Genomic DNA, 23,082 nt, shown 5'->3' with positions numbered 1-23,082 from the left:
GGCCGAGCGGCCACGGGACAGGGACGCTGCGGGGACATGTGACACATCCCCCTGGCCGCAGGGCACGGCGACACCGAGCCGCTCCCTCGCAGGGTGGTGGCACAGCGCGCCTCGAGACGCTGCGGGTGACACGAGGACAAGGCCGGCGCGCCGTGCCACCCCTCGGCCCGCCGAGCGCACCCTGCTGTCCCCTCCTGCCCCACCGGCCACATCGGGGGCGCAGCCGCGTCCCCCCCGCCCGCCGCCTCCCACCAGCGGCAGCCAGAGCTGGCCAGGCAGCGCGGTTTAGTCAAGCAAAAGGAGGGCAGCAGCAGCTGCCTGCAGCCCTGCGCCTCCTCCTCCTCCTCCTCCTCCTTCTCCTTCTCCCTTCAGAGCGGGCACGGCACAGCCCACCCCATCTGTGCCCACCTGTGACGGGCTGGGACCACCCCCAGGCCATCCCAGAGCCCACCTGTGAGGGGCTGGGGCATACCCCAGCCCACACCATCCATCAGCTGCTGGGCAGAGCCCACCTGTGTGGGACTGGGATCCTCAGGCCACCCAGAGCCCACCTGTGAGGGGCTGTCCCTGTCCCCAGGCTGGGCCTTCTGTCCCTTCCTGGGGCAGGACCCATCTGCGGGGGGCTGGGGCCACCATCCATCCCTTCCCTGGGCAGTGTCCACCTGTGAGGGGCCGGGACATTGCCCAGGCCACTCCAGAGCCCCCTGTGAGGGTCTGGGACCACCCCACCCACCCCATCCATCCCTCCCAGGGCACAGCTCATCCCTGGATCCTGCGGACCCCGCGCTCCCCCCATGCCCACGTCCCCCCGGTCCATACCCACGAGCAGCGCTGGCAGCCGGTAGTCCCCGGGCTCGCTGGCTCTGCCCGGCTCCCGCAGCCTGGCCGCGGCTCGGGGTGAGGCTCCAGGGGGCTGCTTTGCCCAGCGGGGCAGCATCGCGGGGGCAGCGGCAGGCGGCTCGGCTCGGAGCGCGGCTCACCGATCTGCGCGACAAACACACGCAGCTCATCGCATCTGCTTAACCCGGGCCGGGCACGGGCTCCATGAGCTTTTTTGGCATTTAAAGCCGCGCTCCGGGCCCGGCAGGGTCGGCTCCGAGCAGCCGGATCGGGCGGCGCTGGCTGCCGGTGCGAATTAAACGCGGGGTGGGCTCGTTACCGAGCGAGGGGAGGGTGGTGGCACCGACCTGATCGCGCAGCTCCGACCTCGCGGGCGTGCGGCGGCTGTCACCTCGCATCCAGCGCCGCCGCCGTCACCTCAAACCCAGCGCCGCCGCCGCCGGCTCACGCCCAGCGCCGGGTCCTCCGCGCCGGGGAGCGGAGCCGCAGCGAGGCCGCGCTGCTGCCGAGCGCTCCCCGCTCCGCTCCCCGCGCTACCGAGGGGCTCCCAGGGCCGCCTCCGCGGCCGGCGTTCCCCGCTCCCGCTGCTCCGCCAGCTCCCATCGCTTCCCCTCACATCCTGGCCCTGCCCTGGCAACTTTCCCCCTGCTTTTGTCCCTCCGCTCGCTCCGCTGGGCGCGGACGGTTCTCGCTCTGTTTTCCGCCGCTCCGGAGCTCCCTGCGGGTCCCCCCGGGATTTTTTTTCTCCCCCTCCTTCCCCTGGAAATGTCAGCGTGCCCCCTCAAACGCATCACATGGGCCGGGCAGTGCCAGCAGCCGGGCAGGGCCATCAGCGCCCGCATTGTCGCGCTGCTCTCCCCGTGTCCCCGCCGGCGACACTCGCGGGGCTCTGCCCGAGCTGCCACCACCGCCAGGAGCCAGCCCCGAGCGTCCCGCGAGCCAGGATGTCCCTGACGGCACCGAGCTGCCCACCCCTGGGCACAGACACCCTGAAATGTCCCCGCTGCCAGCCCGTGGCTGATGCCCCGGGGAGCTCGGGGAAGGAATTCCAGCATTTTTACGGGTTTGTCCCCAGCGGTTTTCTGGGTTTGTCCCCAGGACACGGCGCTGGTCACTGCGGGCCACAACCTCCACGGACAGAACTGACCATTCCCAAAATTCCCAGGGTGAGGGGATGATCCCGAAGGCAGGAGGAGCAGTGAACACCTCAGGGACACAGCCTGCTCCTCCCAAGCCCATAAAACCATCCCTGTCCCCACATTTTGGGGGGGGTTTCACTCAGTGTCACCCCCAGGGTGTTGTATTCATATTGTTGCATAATTATATTTCCTGAGTCTCATAGCTTCTTGATGATTTTCTCACGGCAGATCTTCACAGCAGTGGTGTTGTTGCTTCTCGGTCAGAGCTCCTATCCCCAGCTCTCCCTGACCATCCCGCCCCCTTTTATCTCAGTTACCTGCATGGGCTACAGCTGCTGCCCAATCAAGGACATCACAGGTGCAGCCCATTTACAATAACTAGAATCAGGGCAGGGTCACTAATACAATACAAAGATCTTTCACTGCCATACATATATTTACAGTACATAAGTTAACTCAGGCCCCTACACCAGGGTTCCGGGGAGATGCTGCCCCAGCCAAAGGGACCCCAAACCCAACCTCAGCCCGCCCTATAGGGCTGTGACCACCCCCCCCCGCAGGGTTCTTTCAGTCCAAATCCTGATGCCACAGGATTAAAAGTCTTGGAATGTGGGATCAATAGCTGGAAAAGCCCTCCAAGCATTCCCCAGGGCTGATGTGTCTCCGTGTCCCCAGGCGTCACCTGCATGTGACCTTTAACCCCTTGCAGGGACGGTGACTCCACACGTCCCTGGGCAGCTCAGGTGGGAAGAGCTGGGAATTCAGGAATGCTCACACCCCCCTTGCATTTTCCCGATTTTTGACACGGGGGAAACTGAGGCACGGACGGGGCGGCCCAGGAGCTCTCCCCATTCCCAGCTCAGGGCAAGAAGGGACAAGCTCCAGAGCCCTGAGCTCCTCCTGGAGCCCCTCCAGGCTCCGCAGCAGCCGCAGCCGTGAGTCACAGCTGGCACAGGCGGCACTCACGACACTAGGAACCTTCCCAAAAAATTCCTTCTTCTCGCAGCTGAGCGCTCCGGGCCGGTTCCCGCACCCCACACGCACCGCGGGGGATTTTCCCCCCTTCTCTCCCTCACTTTAGGGCCGAGGGAATCATTCCCCTGTTAATATCCAATATCATCCATGTGAGGTTGATTCCTGCCTGGAGGAGAGGCTGGAATTGCTCACCAAAAAACAAAAGGGGAAAAAGGTTGGATGCACAAATGGCGAGAGAGGTGACCAAGGACATGTAGCAGAGACAGGGCCAGGGACAGGGGCAGGGACAGGGCCGGGACGTTTCTCAGGACCCGCAGCTCCAGGGAAGGCGCTCCCTGTCCCTGGAAAAACTCGGGAACAGCGGAGATTTTACCGGGAAAATGCTGGCAGACAAACGCGACGAGGATTAATTGTCCTTCCCGCTGATCCCTGAAAACCCGGCTGGGAGGATGCGGTGACCTTTTAATTGTGATGGCGCTGCTGATGAGGGGTTAATGAGCTGCCACCTCGCTGTCGCCTACTGTCCCCGCGGTCCCCCATTCCACAGGGATGGGAGCTGCCACGGTCCAATCAAAACAAGGTTAAAAAACAAGACTGCGATTCATTTCCTCTTATTTACACATAGACATAAATATAAAAATTGTAAAATAATGCATTATACAAATGCCACGGGATGGAGGAAGGAGCCAGGGGCAGCTCCAGCGCCCAGGTTTATCCCGGGATAGATCCCAGCCAGCATCACCCGTGCCTGGCACTGCTGTGCCAGCACAGGGACAGTCCCCAGCAGGGTCCAGCTGTCCCCAGGGGAAGTGCCGCCATTCCCTGCACCTTGAAACCCCCTGGGAAGGAGGGAAAGGACTAGATTTAAATCCAAAATCTCATTTTCCCCCCACTTCGGGCTCTCCCAAGGCGGTGACTTCCCTGCGGTAAAACCCTGAGCTGGCAGCGTGGTGACAAAGGTGTCGCCCACTGCTGGTGACACCGCTGGAGCAGCAGCGTGACCAGGAGGCAATTCCCAGGAAAAAGCTGCTAAAAGCAGCTCCGACACGTCGGGGTGAGACATCCGCATTCACACCTGCGCTCCAGGACACGATTTCGCTCTCAGCAGCTCATGAAGAGCCGCTGGATGCTCCATTCATTCCATTCCCACTCCATTCCCGCTCCGTTCCCGCTCCTGGCCCATCCCTCGGTGAATCCCGGAGCTCCTCACCATGCCCTAAGTTTTAGCTTCTATATTTTTCAGATTCTGTGCTGCTTTGCTCAGTGGGACAGTCACAGACCAGAGCTGGGATGGGAACAGTGGGACAGTCACGGATCAGGAATGCAGGCCCCCTCCCAGAGCTGGCACAGACAGCGGGGCTTTGTGCCCTCTCCCAGTCTATAGAGCAATATTCACACAGGCGGTGCCCTCACAGTGGCACAGAGGGGCCTTTGTGTCACCAGCACGGCCACCAGAGATGGGGACAAACGGAGCCCTGGAGGGGGAGGATCGGGGATGGCACAGAGGGACAGAGGGGTTACCCAGGAGGGAGGGACACTGGGAGGCCAACAAAGATCGGCCCGTGGCTGGATCAGCCTGTGCCCAGCATGGCTTAGGGCAGGCTGGGAGTGCCAGGTGGGATGGCTGTGCCCATTCCCTTGGGCAGTGCTAGGTAGGGATGGCTGTGCCCATTCCCTCTGGGATGGCAGTGCCAGGTAGGGATGGCTGTGCCCATTCCCTTGGGCAGTGCCAGGTAGGGATGGCTGTGCCCATTCCCTCTGGGATGGCAGTGCCAGGTGTGGATGGATGTGCCCCTTTCATGGGTAGCGGTTCCAAGTGAGGACCGATTTGCCCATTCCCTTGGGCGGTGCCATGTCAGAGCCTGGTCAGGAAGCACTTCCCCAAATCTCTAAATCCCCAAATCCCCAAATCCCCACTCCTCGCACCACAACCCCAATCCCTGAGCTGTGCCCCCAGGCAGGGGTGGCAGCGCTGGAGGCCGCAGGAACAGCGACAGCAGCACAGGCAGGACATGCCAGACCCAAGCCCAGCCCTCGGGGGGTCTCGAATGAGCAAAAACCCCTCTCCAGGCCGACAGAAAAACCTCTTCCACTCAGAAAGGAGGCTGCGAGTGCCGGTGAGGTATCGGATCGGGAGCAAACCGAGTTAAGCAGTGAAAAAAAACCCTTAAAGACCTCTTGGCACCGCGCAGCTCCGAGCCTTTCACAGCTGAAGGGCCCGGAAATGCGGCTCCTGATCAAACCCAGCCAAGTGACGGCTGCAGAGTTCTCAAATCACACCAAAAACTCCTCAAAGCCCCAGCAGAAGCAGCCGGAGGTGTGGCGGGGATGGCTCAGCCTGCTCGGATCCGCGGGCAACATCTGCCGAGCCTGGCATCGCCCTCGGCGCTGGCAGCGCCCGGCGCCGCTCCCAGGCGGGAGCTGCCAAGCGGTGCCAGGTGGAGCCGAGGGAATTTTGGCACCCGCAGGTCCCCTCCAGCCTCCCACGGGCCTCGCATCGCAAGCTGTTCCCGCGGCACCCTCTGGATCAGCCCGTGGATTTGTGGATTTGGGGTTTTGCTCCCCAGCTGGTGGCAGAACCCAGCCCCTCCTGGAGAAGCGAGAATTCGTTCCCCGGAGCCGAGTGGAGCCTGGCACGGCCTCCTGGGGCTGCAGCAACACCTCCGGGGCCCGGCTGGCGCCCTGCGCCCGGCGCCCACCGCCTGCACCCGGCGCCCTGGCACGGCCCCAAGCCCCGCTGCTCCAGATCCTCTTCCCCGTTTCCTTTGCTCACTTCGCTCGGAGCGGCCGCAGGATCGGGAGATGTGCCCGGCTCTGCCTTAAAATATCCCAAAATCCACCCGTGGGAGGATGAAGGGGATGGGACAAGCGCCAGGAGCGGCTGCGGCAGCGCTGGGAGCAGGGTCCGGGCCAGGAGAGCCCAGATTTGGGGAGAGGGCAGAGGGAAAAGCCCCAGCAACAGGTCTGGGGGCACAAATCCTCTCCTCACGGAGCTTTGGGGTAGTTGGAAGGATCCCAGGAGGGTTTGGGATGGAGGGAACCCTAAGGTTCTCCTCCTGCCATGGTTGGGGACATCTCCCACCATCCCAGGCTGCTCCAGCCTGGCCTTGGACACTCCCAGGGATGAGGCAGCCGCAGATTTTCTCCCCTTTTCGTGCAGGAAGATCCCAAATGCCACAGGAGAGATGTCAAAGCTCCTGGCTGTGGCACTGCCAGGCTGTCCCTACTCCCAGGGGACAATCTGCAGGATGGGATAAATCCAGGGGGTCACTCTGGCACCATCCCGCTCCAGGGATGCTGCTGGAGAGCCAAACCTCACCTGCCTTAAAAAATTCAATTTATTCCCTCTGGATTTAACAATTTCCAAAGCCCCAACACACCTGGAAAAGCCCTGGCATCGCTGGGGGTTTGGAAATGGTTAAATCCAGAGGAAATAAATTGAAGTTTTCAAGGCAGGTGAGGTTTGGCTCTCCAGTTCCATCCCCTGGGGACGCCCCAGCAGCTCTCACCTCACCTGGGGACCTCTGCTTTTCCTCCCAAGGCAGCCCCGGGATTTCAATCGCGTCCGGAGCTGCTGCCGGCGCCAAAATCCGCCGTTAAATCAGCATTTCCCGACCTCTCCGTTTATATCCCCGCGCTCTTTACCCGTTTGGAAGCTGCAGGAGGGAGCGGTTTAAAGGCATCCGAGAGCAATTCTTAAATTAACGATTTGCAAATGGCTTAATTGAGGTCCTGGTCTGGCTCTTTGCAGCGGAGAGGTTCTGAATCATTGCTATTTGTTGGGTTTTATTGTGAATTTCAGACCCTGGGCTCCGATAAAAGCTTTAAAACCTCGCCTAGGGCTGGGAGTTGTGGCTTAAACTGGGCTGGGAGTTGTGGTTTAAACTGGACACGGGCAGATGGGGGTGAGGAAACGAGAATTGGGGGGTAAAATAGGAGAGGGAAGAAGGAAATGAGGGAGTTGGGGGATGCTCACAGCACTCCTGGGGAATTTCTGTGGCTGTGTGTAAGGATTTTGCACTGATAAAAATAAAATTTGGGGTGTTTGGAGGGAGGGGAGGCTCAGCCCTGTGGTCTGGGATGAGGGATCCCTGCTGAGAGTGGGGATTTGGGGTTTGAGGGATGAAACAGGAGTTTGGACAGGGCTTGGAGCGGCTGGGATGGTGGGAGGCGGCCCTGTCCATGGCAGGGGTGGGAATGGGTGGGCTTGGGGGTCCCTTCCAGCCCAAACCCTTCTGGGATTGCAGAAGTTTACAGAGCCAGGGGTCGCAGATGGACAAATGGCCTCGGGAGGGGATTTTGGGTGGGGAGGGGCGGGGATGGCCTTCCCAGAGCAGCTGTGGGTGCTCCTGGATCCCTGGCAGTGTCCAAGGCCAGGCTGGGCACTGCGGCTTGCAGCACCTGGGATGGTGGGAGGTGGCCGTGCCTGGTGCGATTGAAGGTCCTCCCATCCTAAACCGTTCCCTGATCCCACAAAGACCCCAGAAAGATCCCAGAAAGAGCCCATAAAGATCTCGTTCCCCACCAACACCGCAGATCCCGGGTACGGGGCTGAGCCCTTTGGTTTTGCACCTTTCCCAAAATTCATCTCCCGGCAGGGCAGGAGAGGTGGAGGCACCTGGAGGGGATGGAAGGGACAGGGAGGGGATGGAAGGGACTGGGAAATGCTGGAAGGAACTGGAAAGAGGCACCAGGAGGGGTTGGAGAGCATCGGGAAGGGATAGAAGAGACTGGGAAGGGCTGGAAGGAACCGGGAAGGGATGGAAGGAACCGGAGGGGTTGGATGGAACCAGGAACAGCTGGAAGGCTCCGGGAAGGGCTGGAAGGCTCCGGGAGAGGATGGAAGGAACTGGGAATGGCTGGAAGGCTCCAGTAAGGGCTGGAAGCCCTCTCAGGCAGCCAAGGCCGCTCCTGTCTGCTCCAACTCCTCTGCCGGCGGGGGCTCTAATTGCGGCACATCAGACGGTAATTATAGGTGCAGTAATTATAGGTACAGCTCTGACGACGCTGCAGCCGTCAGGCGGCTCTGGCAGGAGCAGCCGCGGGGAGCCGGGGCCGCATCCTCTCCCCCCGCTCCTGGCTCTATTTTGGGGAGCTCTCGGCGCTGCCCCGGCCCCCGGACACCTGCTCATCCCCCAGGGCGAGCGCCGGCCCCGGCCCGCTCTCCCTGATGCAAAAGCAGCTCCAGGCCACGGATCCCAGGGAATTTCCACCGGGAATTGTTTCCACCGGGGGATTTTTACCGGGGAATTGATTTCACTGCACCCCGAGCTTCTCCTGGGGTGGATCACCTGTGGATGCACCCCGGAATCCCCAGGGGGAAGCGAGGGTGGCCAGGTGGCAACCGGGGCCAGGAGCCAGCGAGGGAACGGGGAGGTCAGACAGCTCCAGGGAGGAGGAGGAGGAGGGTGAGGAGGATGGGGAGAAGGAGGAGGAAGAGGAGAATGAGGATAAGGAGGATGAGGATGGTGAGGATAAGGAGGAGGATGAGGAGAATGCACAGGATGAGGAGGATGAGGAGAAGGAGGATGAGGACAGGGTGGATGAGGATGAGGAGGACGAGGAGGATGAAGATGCCACTGGTTGTGCCCCAATTTTACAAGGAGGGGAGGAAGAAGCCCGTGGGGGAGGAGCATTAATTGGATAATTGTAATTAAAAGGCAAACGGTGGCCGGGAACAGGGGAGGGCAGTGGGGACCGGGGGATGGGGACATTTCCCTGTCCCACTGGGATGGGGACAAACTTCCTCTGTCCCACGGGGTTGGGGACAATATTTTACTTTCTCCCAGTGGGATGGGGACAATCCCTTCCCCGGTCCCACAGGGTTGGGGACAGCCTGTCTCTATGCGATGGGGACACTTTCCCCTGTCCCACGGGTCCCTTCCCCTGTCCCCTGCTCTGGGACACCTGTGGCCACCACCCCTTCTCCCCATGAGCATTCCCACCATTCCCACACAGGATTCCCAGCTCATCCCATCCCAGCCGCCTCCTGTCACCTTCAGCAGGACTTTGGTGACAAAACCCGGGGACTTTTGGGGACAAAAGCCACCTCCACCCCCTCCCTGGCCGCTCCAGGGTTTTTCCGGGCTGGATGAAAGCGACGCCGGTTTCCTCCAGGTGTTCGCAACCCTCGGGAAGGGTCAGGAGGCGCTTTGGGGCCGGGAGACAAAACTCATTAATGTCCCCATTAGCGGTGGCCTCGCTGGCGCTGTCACCTCCGCCAGGACGCGGCGGCGCTTTCATCCCCCCAGACAGAGGCGGAAAAGCAGACGGGAGGCAGGGAAAATGTTCCAAAGGGTCGGGGAAATGTGGTTTTTTTCCATAATTCTCGCTCCTGATCCCACATCAGCATCCTTCGGGATGTCACCCTGGCGCTCGTGACTCGGGAGGTGTCACCAAAGGTTTGTGGGCCCTGGTTCAGGGCTGGTGGGGAAAGATGGGTCAGGAGGGGCCTTCCTGGTTGGAAAAGATTCCCCAAATCCCACAGATCCTACAAATTCTCTGCCGTGGTTCTTTGTGCTGGGTTTGGCACCTCCAGGAGCTGCCTGAGCCATTCAACCACTGGATCCCTTAGGATTGCACTGAATCCCAAAAACCCATCGCCACTGAATCCCAAAGAATCACCACTGAGTCCCAAAAAAGTCACCACTGAATCCCAAAGAAGCATCACCATTGAATCCCAAGAGAACATTGCAGTTGAACCCCCAAAAGGTCACCACTGAATCCCAAAGACCCATCATCACGCAATGCCCCCAAAAATCATGATTGAATCCCCCAAAACACTACAGCTGAATCCCAAACAAGCAGTACCACTGAATTCCAAAATAAATCACTGTTGAATCTCAAAAGAAGTAGCCACTGAATCCCAAACAGTCATCACCACTGAATTCCAAAAAACCATCGCCACTGAATCCCAAGAACAATCCCAAAAAATAATAAAAAAAGGCAGAGCACCAAGGATCCTTTTAGGATCACCAGGATCCCTCCAGAACACCAGGAATCCATTTAGCAACACCCAAAATCTCTCCAGGAGCACCAGGGATCCTCCAGGATCATAAAACTCCACAAATCCATCCTGTCCTCCACCAAAAGTTTGGGAAGCGACGCCTCGACCATGGATGTCAACCAAAATCCAGGCAGGAGCCTCCTAAAAACATCCCAAAATCTGGGCACGACCTTCTAAAACATCCCAAAAATGAGTGGGACCCTTTAAAACATCCCAAAATTGGGGCTCTGGGTGCTGCCCTCACCCACCACGGGCCCGGCTCCTGGGAGAGGGGCAGGGAAAGAGTGAAAATCATGGAAGCGAGGGAAATCCAGGGAAAAGGGGAGGACGCTGTCGGCCCCCGGTACTGACCTGGAGACTTTAAACAAAGGGAACACAGTCCTGGCTTCTTCCCGCCCGCAATTCCATGGAGCCCTGGGTAGGGACAGGAAAGGAGGAGATTCATGAATTTGGGAAATTCCAGCTGGGAATTTTTTATTATTGTTGTTTGTTTTTGTTTTTTTTTTTTTTCCCCCGGGAATTCAGATGGAGGGAAAGAAAGAAATTAATCAGAGCAAGCGAAACACAGAGAAAAAATCCGAAATAAAAGAGTGGTGGGAAAGGGGTGACCAGGACAGGGCGAGAGGGCACACACACTCCAGAAAAATCCCTTTTTTCTGCCAGGAATAGGGTGGGAAAGGGATCCACTACCTTTCCTACACCCCAAAACCCCCCCAGAGGATGAAAAACCTGGCCAAGCCCTTTTATCCCCATTTCCCCTGGATTTTTGGGGCAGTTTCACCCCCAAAAAGAGATTTTGGAGGCTCCTGGCGATGGATCTGAAAACTGGGAAGGAATTTCACAGCCACTCCGTGAGTAAATCATCTCCGAGGCGTGAGAAAAGCAGGGAAACAAAAAACCAATAAAAACCATGGAATGTGAGTGGAAAATCCTTCGGAAATTCGCTTCATTCCTTTGTTTTGATAATTGAGGAGGGGATGAATTATTTATGCTGCGTTTTGCAACCTGCCAGGAAAACCTGCGGGAATCTCCTTCCTCTCCCTCATGACACCTGAGAGGTGAAAATTTGGGAATTTTAGGGGGAAAAGAGAAAGGGGGAGGCCAAAAGTGGCTCCTTCGGTTTTCCAGGGAGAACCAAGCTCTCCAATCCTGTCCTTGGGATTTTGGGGGGAAGGCCGGGGGTGCTCCCAGCTTGGGTTCCCTGCTGGAACCATGAATTCCCAGCTGGGATCCTGAATTCCCAACTGGAATCGTGAATTTCCTGCTGGAACCATGAATTCCCAACTGAGATCCTGAATTTCCAGCTGAAATAATGAATTCCTGACTGGAATAATGAATTCCCAGCTGGAATTCCAAAGCCTAGGAATCCCCAAGCTTTGATCTTGGCCTCACCTGCATGACCTCAGGGCTGGGACCTGCCCTGGGAACACCTAGGTTTCCCAAAGTTTGGATGGAAGAGAGATAAAAGCTGGGAAAATCTCCCAATTTTCACTCCCCTGAGTTATTTCTCCTGGGATGGGGCAGCCAAAAATTCCCTCAAATTCCAGGAATGTGACCCCATGGAGAATCCATCCTGCCCTAAGCTCCCCGCGAGCGCCAATTCCTGGGATCCTGCAGAGAATTTTACGGGATTTGGAGGGGGGGGGGAGGAGCCCAGAGCCCACCTGAGACCCTCGGGGGTGGGGACGGAGCTGTGTCACCTGCGGGGACGGGGATGGATTTGGGAGATGCCGGGGGAAGGAGCGGGGCTTGGCAGGGGGGAAGGAGGAAGAGGAGGAGAAGGCAGGGAAGGCTCCATGGCGTTGTCCTTGAGAGTCCTTTGGAGGCTCTCGCGGCTCGGGATGGGCTGAAAATCCCCGAGCGCTCCTGGATTCGATGGCAGGGACCGCGGGGAGGGACGGGGAGAGGGAGGGACGGAGCAGGAACGGAGGAAGGAGGGGACAGCGCCACACCCTGACAGGACCTGGGCACCTCTGGAGGGCACAGCGCCACACCCTGACAGGACCTGGGGACAGCGACACACCCCGACAGGACCAGTTTGCAGCGGGAATTCAGCTCCCACAGTTCCCAGTTTGGGGCTGGGATGCAGCTCCCACAGTTCCCAGTATGGAACTGGAATTCAGCTCCCACAGTTCCCAGTGTACAGCTGGGATGCAGCTCCCACAGTTTTCAGTTTGCAGCTCCCACAGTTCCCAGTTTACAGCAGGAATTCATGTCCCACATTTCCCAGTTTGGAGCTGGGATTCAGCTCCCACAGTTCCCAGTCTGGGGCTGGGATGCAGCTCCCACAGTTCCCAGTTTGGGGCTGGGATGCAGCTCCCACATTTCCCAGTTTGGGGCTGGGATGCAGCTCCCACAGTTCCCAGTCTGGGGCTGGGATGCAGCTCCCACAGTTCCCAGTCTGGGGCTGGGATGCAGCTCCCACATTTCCCAGTTTGGGGCTGGGATGCAGCTCCCACAGTTCCCAGTTTGGGGCTGGGATGCAGCTCCCACAGTTCCCAGTTTGGGGCTGGGATGCAGCTCCCACATTTCCCAGTTTGGGGCTGGGATGCAGCTCCCACATTTCCCAGCTTTTCGCTGTTCCCAGATCACTGAACTCCTCCTCTGCCTCCGCAATCAGAACATTTCAGCAGTGAGAGAACAACACAAACAACCCCAAAGTGTTTTTGTCCCCCTCCTTTCCCTTCCCTTCCTTTTCCTCCCACCCTCTCCATCATCTGCTAGAGATGAATCTCAAAAAAAAAAAATCTTTAAAAAATTGAGAAAAAACCCAAACCCCATCATTTGCATGGATTCTGAAAGTGGAAAGGGAGCGGGGGGAGGGATAAAATAAAAATAAAATAAAACCAGCTGACAGCAAAGTTTCATTGTCCCCGAGCTGTGATCGGGGAGGGCTCAGCCTGAAGAGCCCTCGAGTCCCACAGCACCTGCAGCTGGCACGGGGAGGGAGGGGAGGGAGGGGTCTCAGAGCTCTGAGAATCCTCCCGGGGATGGATTTGGGATGTCGCTAAAGCCTGGGGACATGGGGGTGCTGGCTCGGGGGGTCAGAGCCCCGATTTGGGGGTTTGGAACGGGACAATCCCACAGAGTCTGGGGAAGCAGCTTCAGCTCTTCACCCTGGGGAGCTCGAGTTTTGTGGGAACATGGAATACCATGGGATTATGGAATTTCATGGGGTCATGGAACGATTCGCGCTGCAAGGACCTGGAGGATCCTCTCATCCCAGCCCTGTGGGATCCTCTCATCCCAACTGTGGCCATTCCTTCTCCTCCTGTCCCTTGGGATCACAGCCCAGTTCCTCTGGCTGTCCCCTCCTGTCAGGGACCTCAGAAGGTCCCTCCTGATCCCCCTTTTCTCCAGCACCAACATTCCCAGCTCCCTCAGTGGCTCGAAAACTTTCCCTGTCCCTTGGGATCAGAGCCTGATGTCCCCTCCTGTCCCCTCCTGTCAGGGACCTCAGAAGGTCCCTCCCGATCCCCCTTTCCTCCAAGATGAACATCCCCTCTCCCTCAGGAGCTCCTGCCCCTTCCCAGGATCACTCCCACATCCTGTCACAGGGACAGGGACATGGACGGCGCCACCCTGGCCCTGTCCCCTCCCCGCCAGCCCCTGCCATGGGGTGCTGCTGCCACGTGTCGCCGCTGTCCCCAGGGCGCGCGGGATCGATGGCCACAATCGATGGCTCTAATTAAACCCTGCCCTGATGGCTCTGCCCCGCCGAGGTGGCCCCTGGGGACCGCGGGTGACACTCCGGAGCCAAGGGCACCCCGCTGCCATGGGAAGGGTGGGAATATGGGAATTTTGGGGAAATTTGGGGAATTTTGGAGAGGGGAAGGGAAGGGAAGGGAAGGGAAGGGAAGGGAAGGGAAGGGAAGGGAAGGGAAGGGAAGGGAAGGGAAGGGAAGGGAAGGGAAGGGAAGGGAAGGGAAGGGAAGGGAAGGGAAGGGAAGGGAAGGGAAGGGAAGGGAAGGGAAGGGAAGGGAAGGGAAGGGAAGGGAAGGGAAGGGAAGGGAAGGGAAGGGAAGGGAAGGGAAGGGAAGGGAAGGGAAGGGAAGGGAAGGGAAGGGAAGGGAAGGGAAGGGAAGGGAAGGGAAGGGAAGGGAAGGGAAGGGAAGGGAAGGGACAATGTGAGGGGACAGAGGTGTCACCCTCACCAGGGTGTCCAGTCAGATTGGATGGGGCCCCAGGTTCAACCCCAGCCCAGCAAGGACGTGCCTTTATTCACTTTTTCCTAAAGGCAAAGCCACGTTTTGGGGGGAAATCCGCGGTTTTCCTGAATGAGGGAGCAGAGCTGAGCCTGTCACCGACACCCACACCCCACCAGTGCCCACAGCTCCCAGTAAGTGCCAGTCCCCAGCCAGGGCTGTCGCCACCCTCCCCTATCACAGGAAGGACACCAGCACCCCCAGAATGTGACCAGGACGTTCCATAAAAACCAACATTTCCAAAAAAAGAGGGTGGGCATCCGTCCCTGCCCATCCCACCCTGCTGGGAGGGGACAAAGCCCGCAGCTCCTTCTGCACAAAGCCACCAAAGCCCGCTGTGACCGCCCTGCCACGGCCGGGGGCTCCTCAATGCCCTCCCGAGGGGGCTCCAGTCCCACCCAGCAGCTCCCAGTGGGGAGGGGGCTCCTGCCGGGGGCACCGAGCCCTTCCCAGGGGCGGCCGAGCGTTGCCGGGGGCAGCCTGGTGGGAGATAATTAACGCGTTGGAAATGAATTCCTCATTAAAACCCGGCAGCAGCCGTCGCTGGGGCTGGAACAGCCCCGGGGCTGCGCTGCCCTGAACACCGGGTGGGTTTGGGGGGGACAGGAGGGGCCTTAAAGGCCCCCCCCGCCCATTTTGCCAGCGCCGGGAAATCCGTGGGGCATCCAGAGGGGCTGGGGAGCACCTGCACCCCAAAGATGGGGAAGCCGTGGGGGCACCTGCACATCCAGGATGGGGATTGGAAAGCACCTGAACCCCAAAGATGGGGACCGGGAAGCACCTGAACCCTCGGGATGGTGCCTGCACCCCCAAAAGGGGTGGCTGGGGAGCACCTGCACCCCAAGGATGGGGAAGCCGTGGGGGCACCTGCACCCCCAGGATGGGGGGCTGGGGAGTACCCGCACCCCCAGAACGCGGGCTTGGGGCTTTGGGGATCCCAGGGTCCGGCTTTGGGGTCCCCGGGAAGGGCTGAACGCTCCTCCCGGTGCGGGACCCCTCCCCTGAGCTGTGACCCCCGTGTCACCCCCGGGGGCGCCGGGAAGGGGCGCAGCTCCCGGGGGCCCCGCCGCCCCTTCCGGCCGCGCTCCCGGCCCCCAGCCCAACTTCCCGGGGAGTTGGGTGCCCGCCGGGGGGGTGCCAGGCTGGGTGGGCACGGCGGCATCGCCGCTCGCCAGCCCCGGTGCCACGGCGAGAACAAAGAGAGCGGAGGGAGCGCGGAGCTGCCCGCGGCCAGCGCAGACAAAGGGACCCCCGCCCGTGTCGCTGTCACCTCGCGGGGCTGGCGCGGGGCAGGGCGGCACCCGGACCCCGCGGAGGCTCCGCCAGCTCAGGGCTGGCCACCTCCGGAGTTATTTTAAGTTTCCCTCCGCGCCTCCTCCCCCCACGCCCCAGCCCAGCCCGGGATGCGCCAGATTCATTTATTTATATATATTTTTTTAAAGATTTTTTTTTTCCCGTGCTGTGAGGATGCTGAAAATGTCGCCCCGGGGGCCACCCGGTGGCTCGCGCTGGCCTTTGTGTCTCGGCAGAGGCAGCGAGGAGGAAAAGCGAACGCAGCAGGTGAGGGAGAGCCCGCGGCTCCCCCCGCGCCCAGCTGGGAACAAATCCCGAGCCCGGCCTCTCCCAGCGCGGCTCGGCCACCAAAACATCCCGGTTAAACCCCGGCCAGGGCGGCTGGAGCGGCCATCGGCGCACACCCGCCCCCTCCGAGCACCCCCAGAGCCCGCAGCGCTCCCCATCTCCGGGGGGGCAACATCGCCCCCAAAACGCGGCCCCACCGCCGGCACCGACCCCACACCCACGGCCCTGCTGTCCCCAGAGGGGCGGGGGGGTCACCGCGTCCCGGCGCTTGTCACACGCCCCTCCGGAGCGCCACAGCCCCGCCACAGCTGGGCGGCCACCAAAACTCCGGCAGCATCTTGTGCCCCCCTCACCCCACCCCGGGCATCACCGAGAAAAGCAGGGCTGGGGAAGAGGGAGGAAAGGGAGGCAAAAAAACCACACAAATAAAAAAAAATACCTGCTACTTAAGAATGGATGCACATAGTGAGAGTGACATGCCTTGAGAGGGTGTATTCCCCATTGCTGCTCGCCGAGGCTGCTGCTGCGCTTTTGGGTTTTTTGGGGCGGCTTTTCCTCTATTTTTATTTTTCCTCCTCTCCTTTCCTGCGGGGAGAAGGGGCTTCAGGCCAGGCCGGGCTCGGCAGGAGCGGCGGCGGCGGCGGCGGCGGGGAGTGGGCGCGGGGAGCGCGCCGGGAGCGCGCCCGGCTGCGCGTGGGAGAGCGCGCGGCCCCGCGAGGTACAAAAGGGAGCGAGCGAGCGAACGAACGAGCGGCACAAACACATTAGCTCATGATGGATCCGCGCGGGGAGGGGGGCACGGCTGCCCCCGGCCCCGCGCTGCCTCTTAAAGCCCTCTCTCTCCCTCTTAAAAGGTTTTTTTTTCCTGGTGTTGCTGTTTTGGTTTTTTTTTCCCTTTCTCCGCTGATTTGCCGGCAGCACTGGCACGCGCGCGTCGCTGTCGCTGTCGCTGTCGCCGGGTGACAGCGGGACCCGCGGGAGCGCGCACGGGGAGGGAGGGAGGGAGGAGCCGTCCCCGGAGGTTTGGGGTCGTCGGGGGGGTGAGGGGGGGAAGGGGATGTTGTTGGTGGGGTGGGGACAGCGCTCGGGCATGTCCCCGGAGGTGGCACAGGCTGAGGGGTGGATTTTTGGGGGAAAAGAGGGCGGATTTGTGGTGCGAGCGCACCTGGGCAAGTGGGAGGGGCAGCGCGCGGCTGGCGCGGGGACAGGGACAGGGCTGGGCCGGCTGCCCGCGCGTCCTGGCAACGGTGGCACCGGGGACAGCGGGTGCCAGCCGGGACAGCGGTGACCGAGAGCCGTGGGGACACCCTGAGGGAGACTCGGGCTCTGCCTGGCGGCGCCCACCACCGTGGGGACACACCCAGTGTCACCCAGTGTCACCCACCACCGTGGGGATACAGCTCAGCCCTTGATGTCACCACGGTGAGGACACAGCCATGGGGGGCCCGGCCCTTGATGCCACCGCGGTGGGGACACAGTGACAGGGGCTCGGCCTCTGCCTGGCCGTGCCTTGGGGACACACCCAGTGCCACCCACCCAGTGGGGACCCAACCCTGGGGCTCAGGGGGCTCAGGGGGTGTAGAGGGGGGCTCAGAAGGGCTCAGAGAGGAGTCGGGGGGGCCCGGGGGAGCGGAGCGGGGTCAGGGCAGGGTCAGGAGTCCCCCTCGGAGCCCCCCCGCCCCCATGGCTGCATTGACGGCAGAGCCGCCCCCAGGGCTCCATTATGGGAGCGTGCAGGAACCGGGGCCTTTTCCGGCCCAGCGCGTCCCCGTGGAGCCACAGCCAGCCGGGGGGGACACGGGGGACATGGGCGGGGGGGGGGGGTGGACCTGGCACGGGGACAGCACCCGCCGCAACGTGTCCCCATGTCCCTGCCCTGGGATGGGCACGGGCGGCTCCTCCTGTGATCCTGGGTGACCCCACAGCCTCCCGGTGCTCCCCACCATCTCCCAGTGCCCTGTCTTTGTGTGGAGATGAAGTTCCACCCCGCGCCTTAAAAACCCCTCATTAACCCCAAATCCTGCTCTCCTGGAGGTGCCACCAGGGAATTTGGGGCTTCCTGGTGCCAGGGGCCATCCCCCATCTTATGAGGCCATCCCATGGACCCATCCCACATCCCACCCCCCATGGGGGCATCCCAAATCCCATGGACCCATCCCACACCCCACACCCCATGGGTGCATCCCAAATCCCATGGATCCATCCCACACCCCATGCCCCATCTCTGGGGCGGATCCCCCTCCCAGGCTTTGGGCTGTCCCGGGGCTGATCCCGGATCTCTCCCTGGGTCCAGTGGGATTCCATCCCTGTGGAGGCAGCACTGTCCCAGAATCCCAAAACCAGGGGCACCAAACGCTGCCAAGGAGCAGATTTGGGGTTTTTTTGGGGTGCACACCGGGCAGGGAAGTGCCACTCCAACAACACTGGGACATTCCCAGTGCCACCAGTGCCACTGAGAGCTATCCACTGGGATTCCCGGGAATTCAGGGCTGCAGTCCTGTCCATCCCACCCCAAATCCACAACCAGGAGAGGATTTCTGCTCCCCAGGCTCAGCCCTCCTCTCCCTCCTCACCCTCCCTCTCCCGGGAGGAGTTTCCCGAGCCAATCCCGATCCTCTCCCGAGCTGTTCTCGCTGGGATTTTTGCCGCAGCTCCTCACGGATCCCTCCCACCGCCATCTGTCCCTCGGCAGCGGCTCCGTGTCCCCGCCGGGCCCGGCCCCGCGCCCCCGCTCCCGTTTTTACCGCTCCCAGTCACGCTCCGGCCCTCGCAGCCCATCCTGGAAATTCGCCTTTTCCAACCCCAAACCCACCTGGAATCCTGCAGGAATATTGGGAATATTTCCTTCCCAATCCCCTAAATCTGTGGGGTCACCCCCCAGGCCTGCTCCTCTGGGGTCCTGTCTGTGATGCTGGATCGAGAATGAGCCTTTTCCATCCTCATATTCCCAAAATTCCTCATGTTCCTCAGTCATATCTCCAAAATTCCTCCTATTCCTTGCTCATATTCCCAAAACCCACCTGGAATCCTGGAAAAAATCCACTTGGAATCCTGGGAAAAGCCAGGACATTTCCCTCGCAATCCCCTAAATTTGTGGTGTCACCACCCAACCCCGCTCCTGGGAATCTCTGGGGTGCTGTGGTGGTGGCAGTGCCCCGGTGGTGGCAGTGCCCTGATAGTGGCAGTACCCTGGTGGTGGCAGTGCCCTGGTGGTAACAATGCCCTGATAGTGGCAGTACCCTGGTGGTGGCAGTACCCTGGTGGTGGCAGTGCCCTGATAGTGGCAGCACCCTGGCGGTGGCAGTGCTCTGCTAGTGACAGCGCTATGATGGTGACAGTGCCCTGCTGGTGGCAATGCCCTGCTGGTGACAGCACCCCCGCGGTGGCAGCGCTCCACAGTGTCCCCTCCCTGTCCCCTCCCCGTCCCTGCTGCTTCCCCGCGGGCATCAGGAAGAGGGAAAATCTCCATGGCAACCGGGGACAGCCGGCACAGGGACCGGGAACCGGAGCCGCAGCTTTGGGTCCCCTGAGCTGGGCGCTGCCATCCCTCGGGGGGATGGCCTTGGTCTCGAATTCCCAAATTTCCTGGAAAACGGGGAATTTTAATGGATTTTAACCCCCCGAGGAGGAGGAGGATGGGATGGGAGTGGTCCCAGGTTTCCAGGTCACATTCCTGGGCTGGGATAAGGGGAAGGAATTATCCTTCAGCAGCCAAAATCCGGGTTTTTCATCCCAAAATGTGGTGTGGGCAAGGAACTGTTGGAGCACTATGGAGGAAGAAGAGGATGGACAGGAAAGGGGTGGAAAAGGGGAACAGGAAAGGGGTGGAAAAGGGGTCGGGAGGGTCAAATGTCCCTTTCCACTCTGGATTTGTCACCTCTCTGTGCTCCCTGTTACACCTTGATCCCTAAATCCCCACAGAATTCCATTATTTCCCTCTGCTCCATGGGGTTTTGGCCACTCCAGGGGTGGCCCCCAGAGTCTGAGAATGAATGGGGACAGATCCTGACCATAAATGGAGACAGAGTTGGCCCTAAATGGGGACAGACCCTGGGTATTAATGGGGACAGAACTGGCCCTAAATGGGGACAAATCCTGTCCCTAAATGGGGACAAATCCTGGCCATTAATGGGGACAGAGCCAGGAAGGGACCCCAGCTGCTTCCCAAGGCTTTGGGTTTCCTCCCGGCCGCCCTAAGAGGATTTTCCCGGGGGAAGGAGCAGCTTTGGGGGGGTGACCGAGATTTCCATGATCCCACATAAAATCCCGTGCTGACCCCAAACTGGGGCCAGCCACGCTGGGCTCGATCCCTCCTTTCCTCTCCTTCCCAGGATTCCCTCAGGAACAGGCGGCAATTGTGGGATCATCCATGCAACAGATCCCCCCAAAACCCCTGAAATGGCCTCCGGATATTTTGGGAAAGGCCGAAAGGTTGGAAAATGCACCCAGATGGTGTTATGGGACACCCCTGTGACAGCAGGGACAGTGACAAGGACACGGCAGGGACATGGGAGTGGCTTAAATTCATTGGTCACCCCCCAGCCCCAAGGGTTTGGGGAGCAAAATTCCTGGGAAATTCCAGGGGCTTCTCCAGAAGGAAGAGTTTTATGGGAATAAAAGGGAATTTATAGAATTGTATGGGAATAAAATTTTCCTGACGTGGAAATTGCTGGTGCACAATGAAGGAGGAAGAGGATGGGCAGGAAAGGGGTCAGGATGGTTAAATGTCCCTTTCCACACCGGATTTGTCACATTTTTGTGCTCCGTGACACTTTGATCCCTAAATCCCCCCAGAATTCCACGATTTCCTGGGCACGGCTCCATGGGACAGGGACAGGGACGGGGACGGGGATGGGGACGGGGACGGGGACAGGGATGGGACAGGGACAGGGACAGGGACAGGGACAGGGACAGGGACAGGGACAGGGACAGCTCCGGAATTGCGGGAGATGGGATCTGAATGGGGAAGAGAGAAGGGTTTGGGGGATTTTCCGTGCCCAGCCGAGGCGGGGATGTGCAGCTCGAGCCGCGTCGGGAGGAGGGAGCTGAGTCACGGCTCACACCTCGCTGCCGGAAAAAGGGGGGAAAGGGAAAAAAAGGGAAAAAGAGGAGGATGGAGCGCTCGGGCGGGGATGAAGCGTTCCTCACCGCGGCTGAGGACCCAGGCTGGCACCGGGACACGGCGCTGAGGCCACCCCGGGTCACATCGGGGCCAGCGACAGAGCGGGACCCGCCACAGCCGCGGCTCGGAGCCCTCCTGGCCCTGGGATCCCTCCTGGGCCCTGGATCCCTCCTGAATTTTTTGGGATTGGGGTTTTTTAAGGCACATTTGGGTCCAGCTGCAGCCGGGAGCGGAGGAGAGCTCGGGATGTGCTGAGGGTCCTTCCTGGTGCTGCCCAAAATTCCATCCTGGGAAGGAACCAGCTCCAGGCAGGATTTGGGAGGGCGCTGAGGACAAACAGAGGGCGCCGATCCCTCTGCCCGCGCTGAGTCACCAAGGCAAATTTCAGAAGGGTAAAAGGGGGACGAAAAACCGGGGAAAAAAGGATGGAAGAGGAGAGGCGGAGGCGGGAAGGGCCGGCCCAGCCCCAGGAGAGCGGCGAGCCGCGGCATCGCCCGGCATTGCCATGGAAACGCAATTGGGAGCCCCGGCGCTCTCTGCGATCCCCGCTCCCTCTCTCGGTCCAGTTCCCGGGTCTCACTCCTGGTTTTATTCTCGGTTTTTATTCTCGGTTTTTATTCCCGGCTTTTATTCTCGGTTTTTATTCCGTGTTCGCAGCCCAAGGGGCCGATCCGAGTTTGGGGTTGGGGCAGGGACAGATTTGGGGTGATGGGGATCCCCCTGTGGATCGGCCACCCTGGAGGGGCAGTGTGGGGCCTGGATGAGGATTTTCCAGGATTCTCCAGGATTTTCCCCTCTGGATTCTGTGCCCGAGGGTCCCTCTGGGTCCAGCTCGCGGCTCGTTCCAAGGGGATCCAGCGGCACATTCTGGGATTGGGAATGGGGCGGGAGAGACCCCCAGGGTCACCCCCTTTCACTTCCGGGGTGAAAGGATCCATGGAATCCCGAAATCCTGGAATTATTCCCTTGGAAAAGCCCCCCAAGACCCCCGAGCCCGACCCTTTCCCGGTCCCGCGTCCCCGAGCGCCACATCCTGAACCTTCCCAGGAATTCTCCCTCCCCCACTGCCCTCCCAGCGCCCTCCAGGGCAGGAATTATCCCTAAAATCCGACCTGAAGCTCCTCCAAGGAAAAATTCCCAAAGTTTTTTGGGAATTCCTGGAGCAGTCAGGCTGACATTGCCACCGTGTGGGGACAGGGCGGCAGCGCCGGGGAGTACCAAAGTCCCAAATTCGGATTGTTTTAGGATAAAATAACCCCGAGATGATGCCTGGGATGGGATGGGATTTTATGGGTTTTTATGTCCCTTTCAACAAGAACAGATGGGTTTTCCCACAGGATTCTCATATTTTTCCCCCAAAAGAGCGACTTTTCCACAGGATTCCCATATTTCCCCTAAAATGAGAGGCCTTTCCATAGGATTTCAGGTTTTTCCCCAAAAGGAAGAGAATTTCCACTGAATTCCCTGTTTTCCCCCAAAAAAGAGGGACATTTCCACAGCATTCCCATATTTTCCCCCTAAGGTGAGACACCTTTTCCCAGGATTCCCATCTTTCCCAGCTCAAAAGCAGGGGCCTTTCCATAGGATTTCCAGGTTTTTCCCCAAAAAGAGGGATCTTCCCACAGGATTCCCTTGTGTCACCCCAAAAGGAAAATGGGGAATTCAGGCAAGTCCGGGAATTTTGGGATGAATCTCTGCTCCCTGAGCATTCCCAGGCAGAAGCGTTCGTCACCGCTCCCCTTTTTTTTGTACCCAATCCGTTGGTTTTAGGGATCAAAACCTTTCCAAGGCTTCCCATCCCAAGGCAATCCCTGATCCTTTTAGGGCCGAGTCTCTCCAAATAGGATTTTCCCTTTTTTATCCCCAAACCCCCCATTTTGGACAACAAAAGCCCTCCCCCCTCGCTTGCTCAAATTCCCAAAAACTCCAACTTTGCATTTCTGAGTGCTCCGGGGTGGGGCCGGGGTCGCTCTGGGGTCAGCGGGGTCACCGCGGGTCACCGAGCAGCTGCTCCGCTCTCAATACCCTGGAAAATCCCGGGAATTCGGGAGGATCCGTTCGCATCCCGAATAAACTCCTCAATCACCGGAAATACTTGGGAAAAGGTTAAAAAAAAAAAAAAAAAAAAAAGGGGGGGGGGATTTTTCCCACCCTTTTAGGGTTTGGTAGCACCAAACTCGCTGTGGTCTAAAAACGTCCCAAGGGGGTTTTAAA

At 59.9% G+C, this 23,082-nt stretch overlaps 1 protein-coding gene across 5 annotated transcripts in view; it reads right to left on the bottom strand.

Annotated features, from left to right (window-relative positions):
• The window catches only part of SRCIN1 (SRC kinase signaling inhibitor 1), a 57,793-nt gene extending 41,403 nt beyond the window's left edge, over positions 1–16,390 (bottom strand). For 2 of the 5 annotated variants that reach the window (XM_058041568.1, XM_058041576.1), the window contains exons 1-2: positions 1,188–1,260; positions 820–984 (exon numbers count right to left, since the gene is read on the bottom strand). In XM_058041568.1, the coding sequence (XP_057897551.1) occupies positions 820–937 (118 nt within the window). In that variant the 5' untranslated portion in view covers positions 938–984; positions 1,188–1,260. Of the gene's footprint in view, positions 1–819; positions 985–1,187; positions 1,261–10,311; positions 10,375–16,185 lie in introns of those variants that run through there. The other 3 variants (XM_058041571.1, XM_058041569.1, XM_058041573.1) reach the window with 3 other exon arrangements.
• Between the last annotated feature and the right edge of the window lie 6,692 nt (positions 16,391–23,082).

This window comes from Melospiza georgiana, chromosome 28 (genome assembly GCF_028018845.1).
Source record: "Melospiza georgiana isolate bMelGeo1 chromosome 28, bMelGeo1.pri, whole genome shotgun sequence".
Classification (NCBI taxonomy): Eukaryota; Metazoa; Chordata; class Aves; order Passeriformes; family Passerellidae; genus Melospiza; species Melospiza georgiana.
This window is presented reverse-complemented; position numbering and strand designations above follow the sequence as displayed.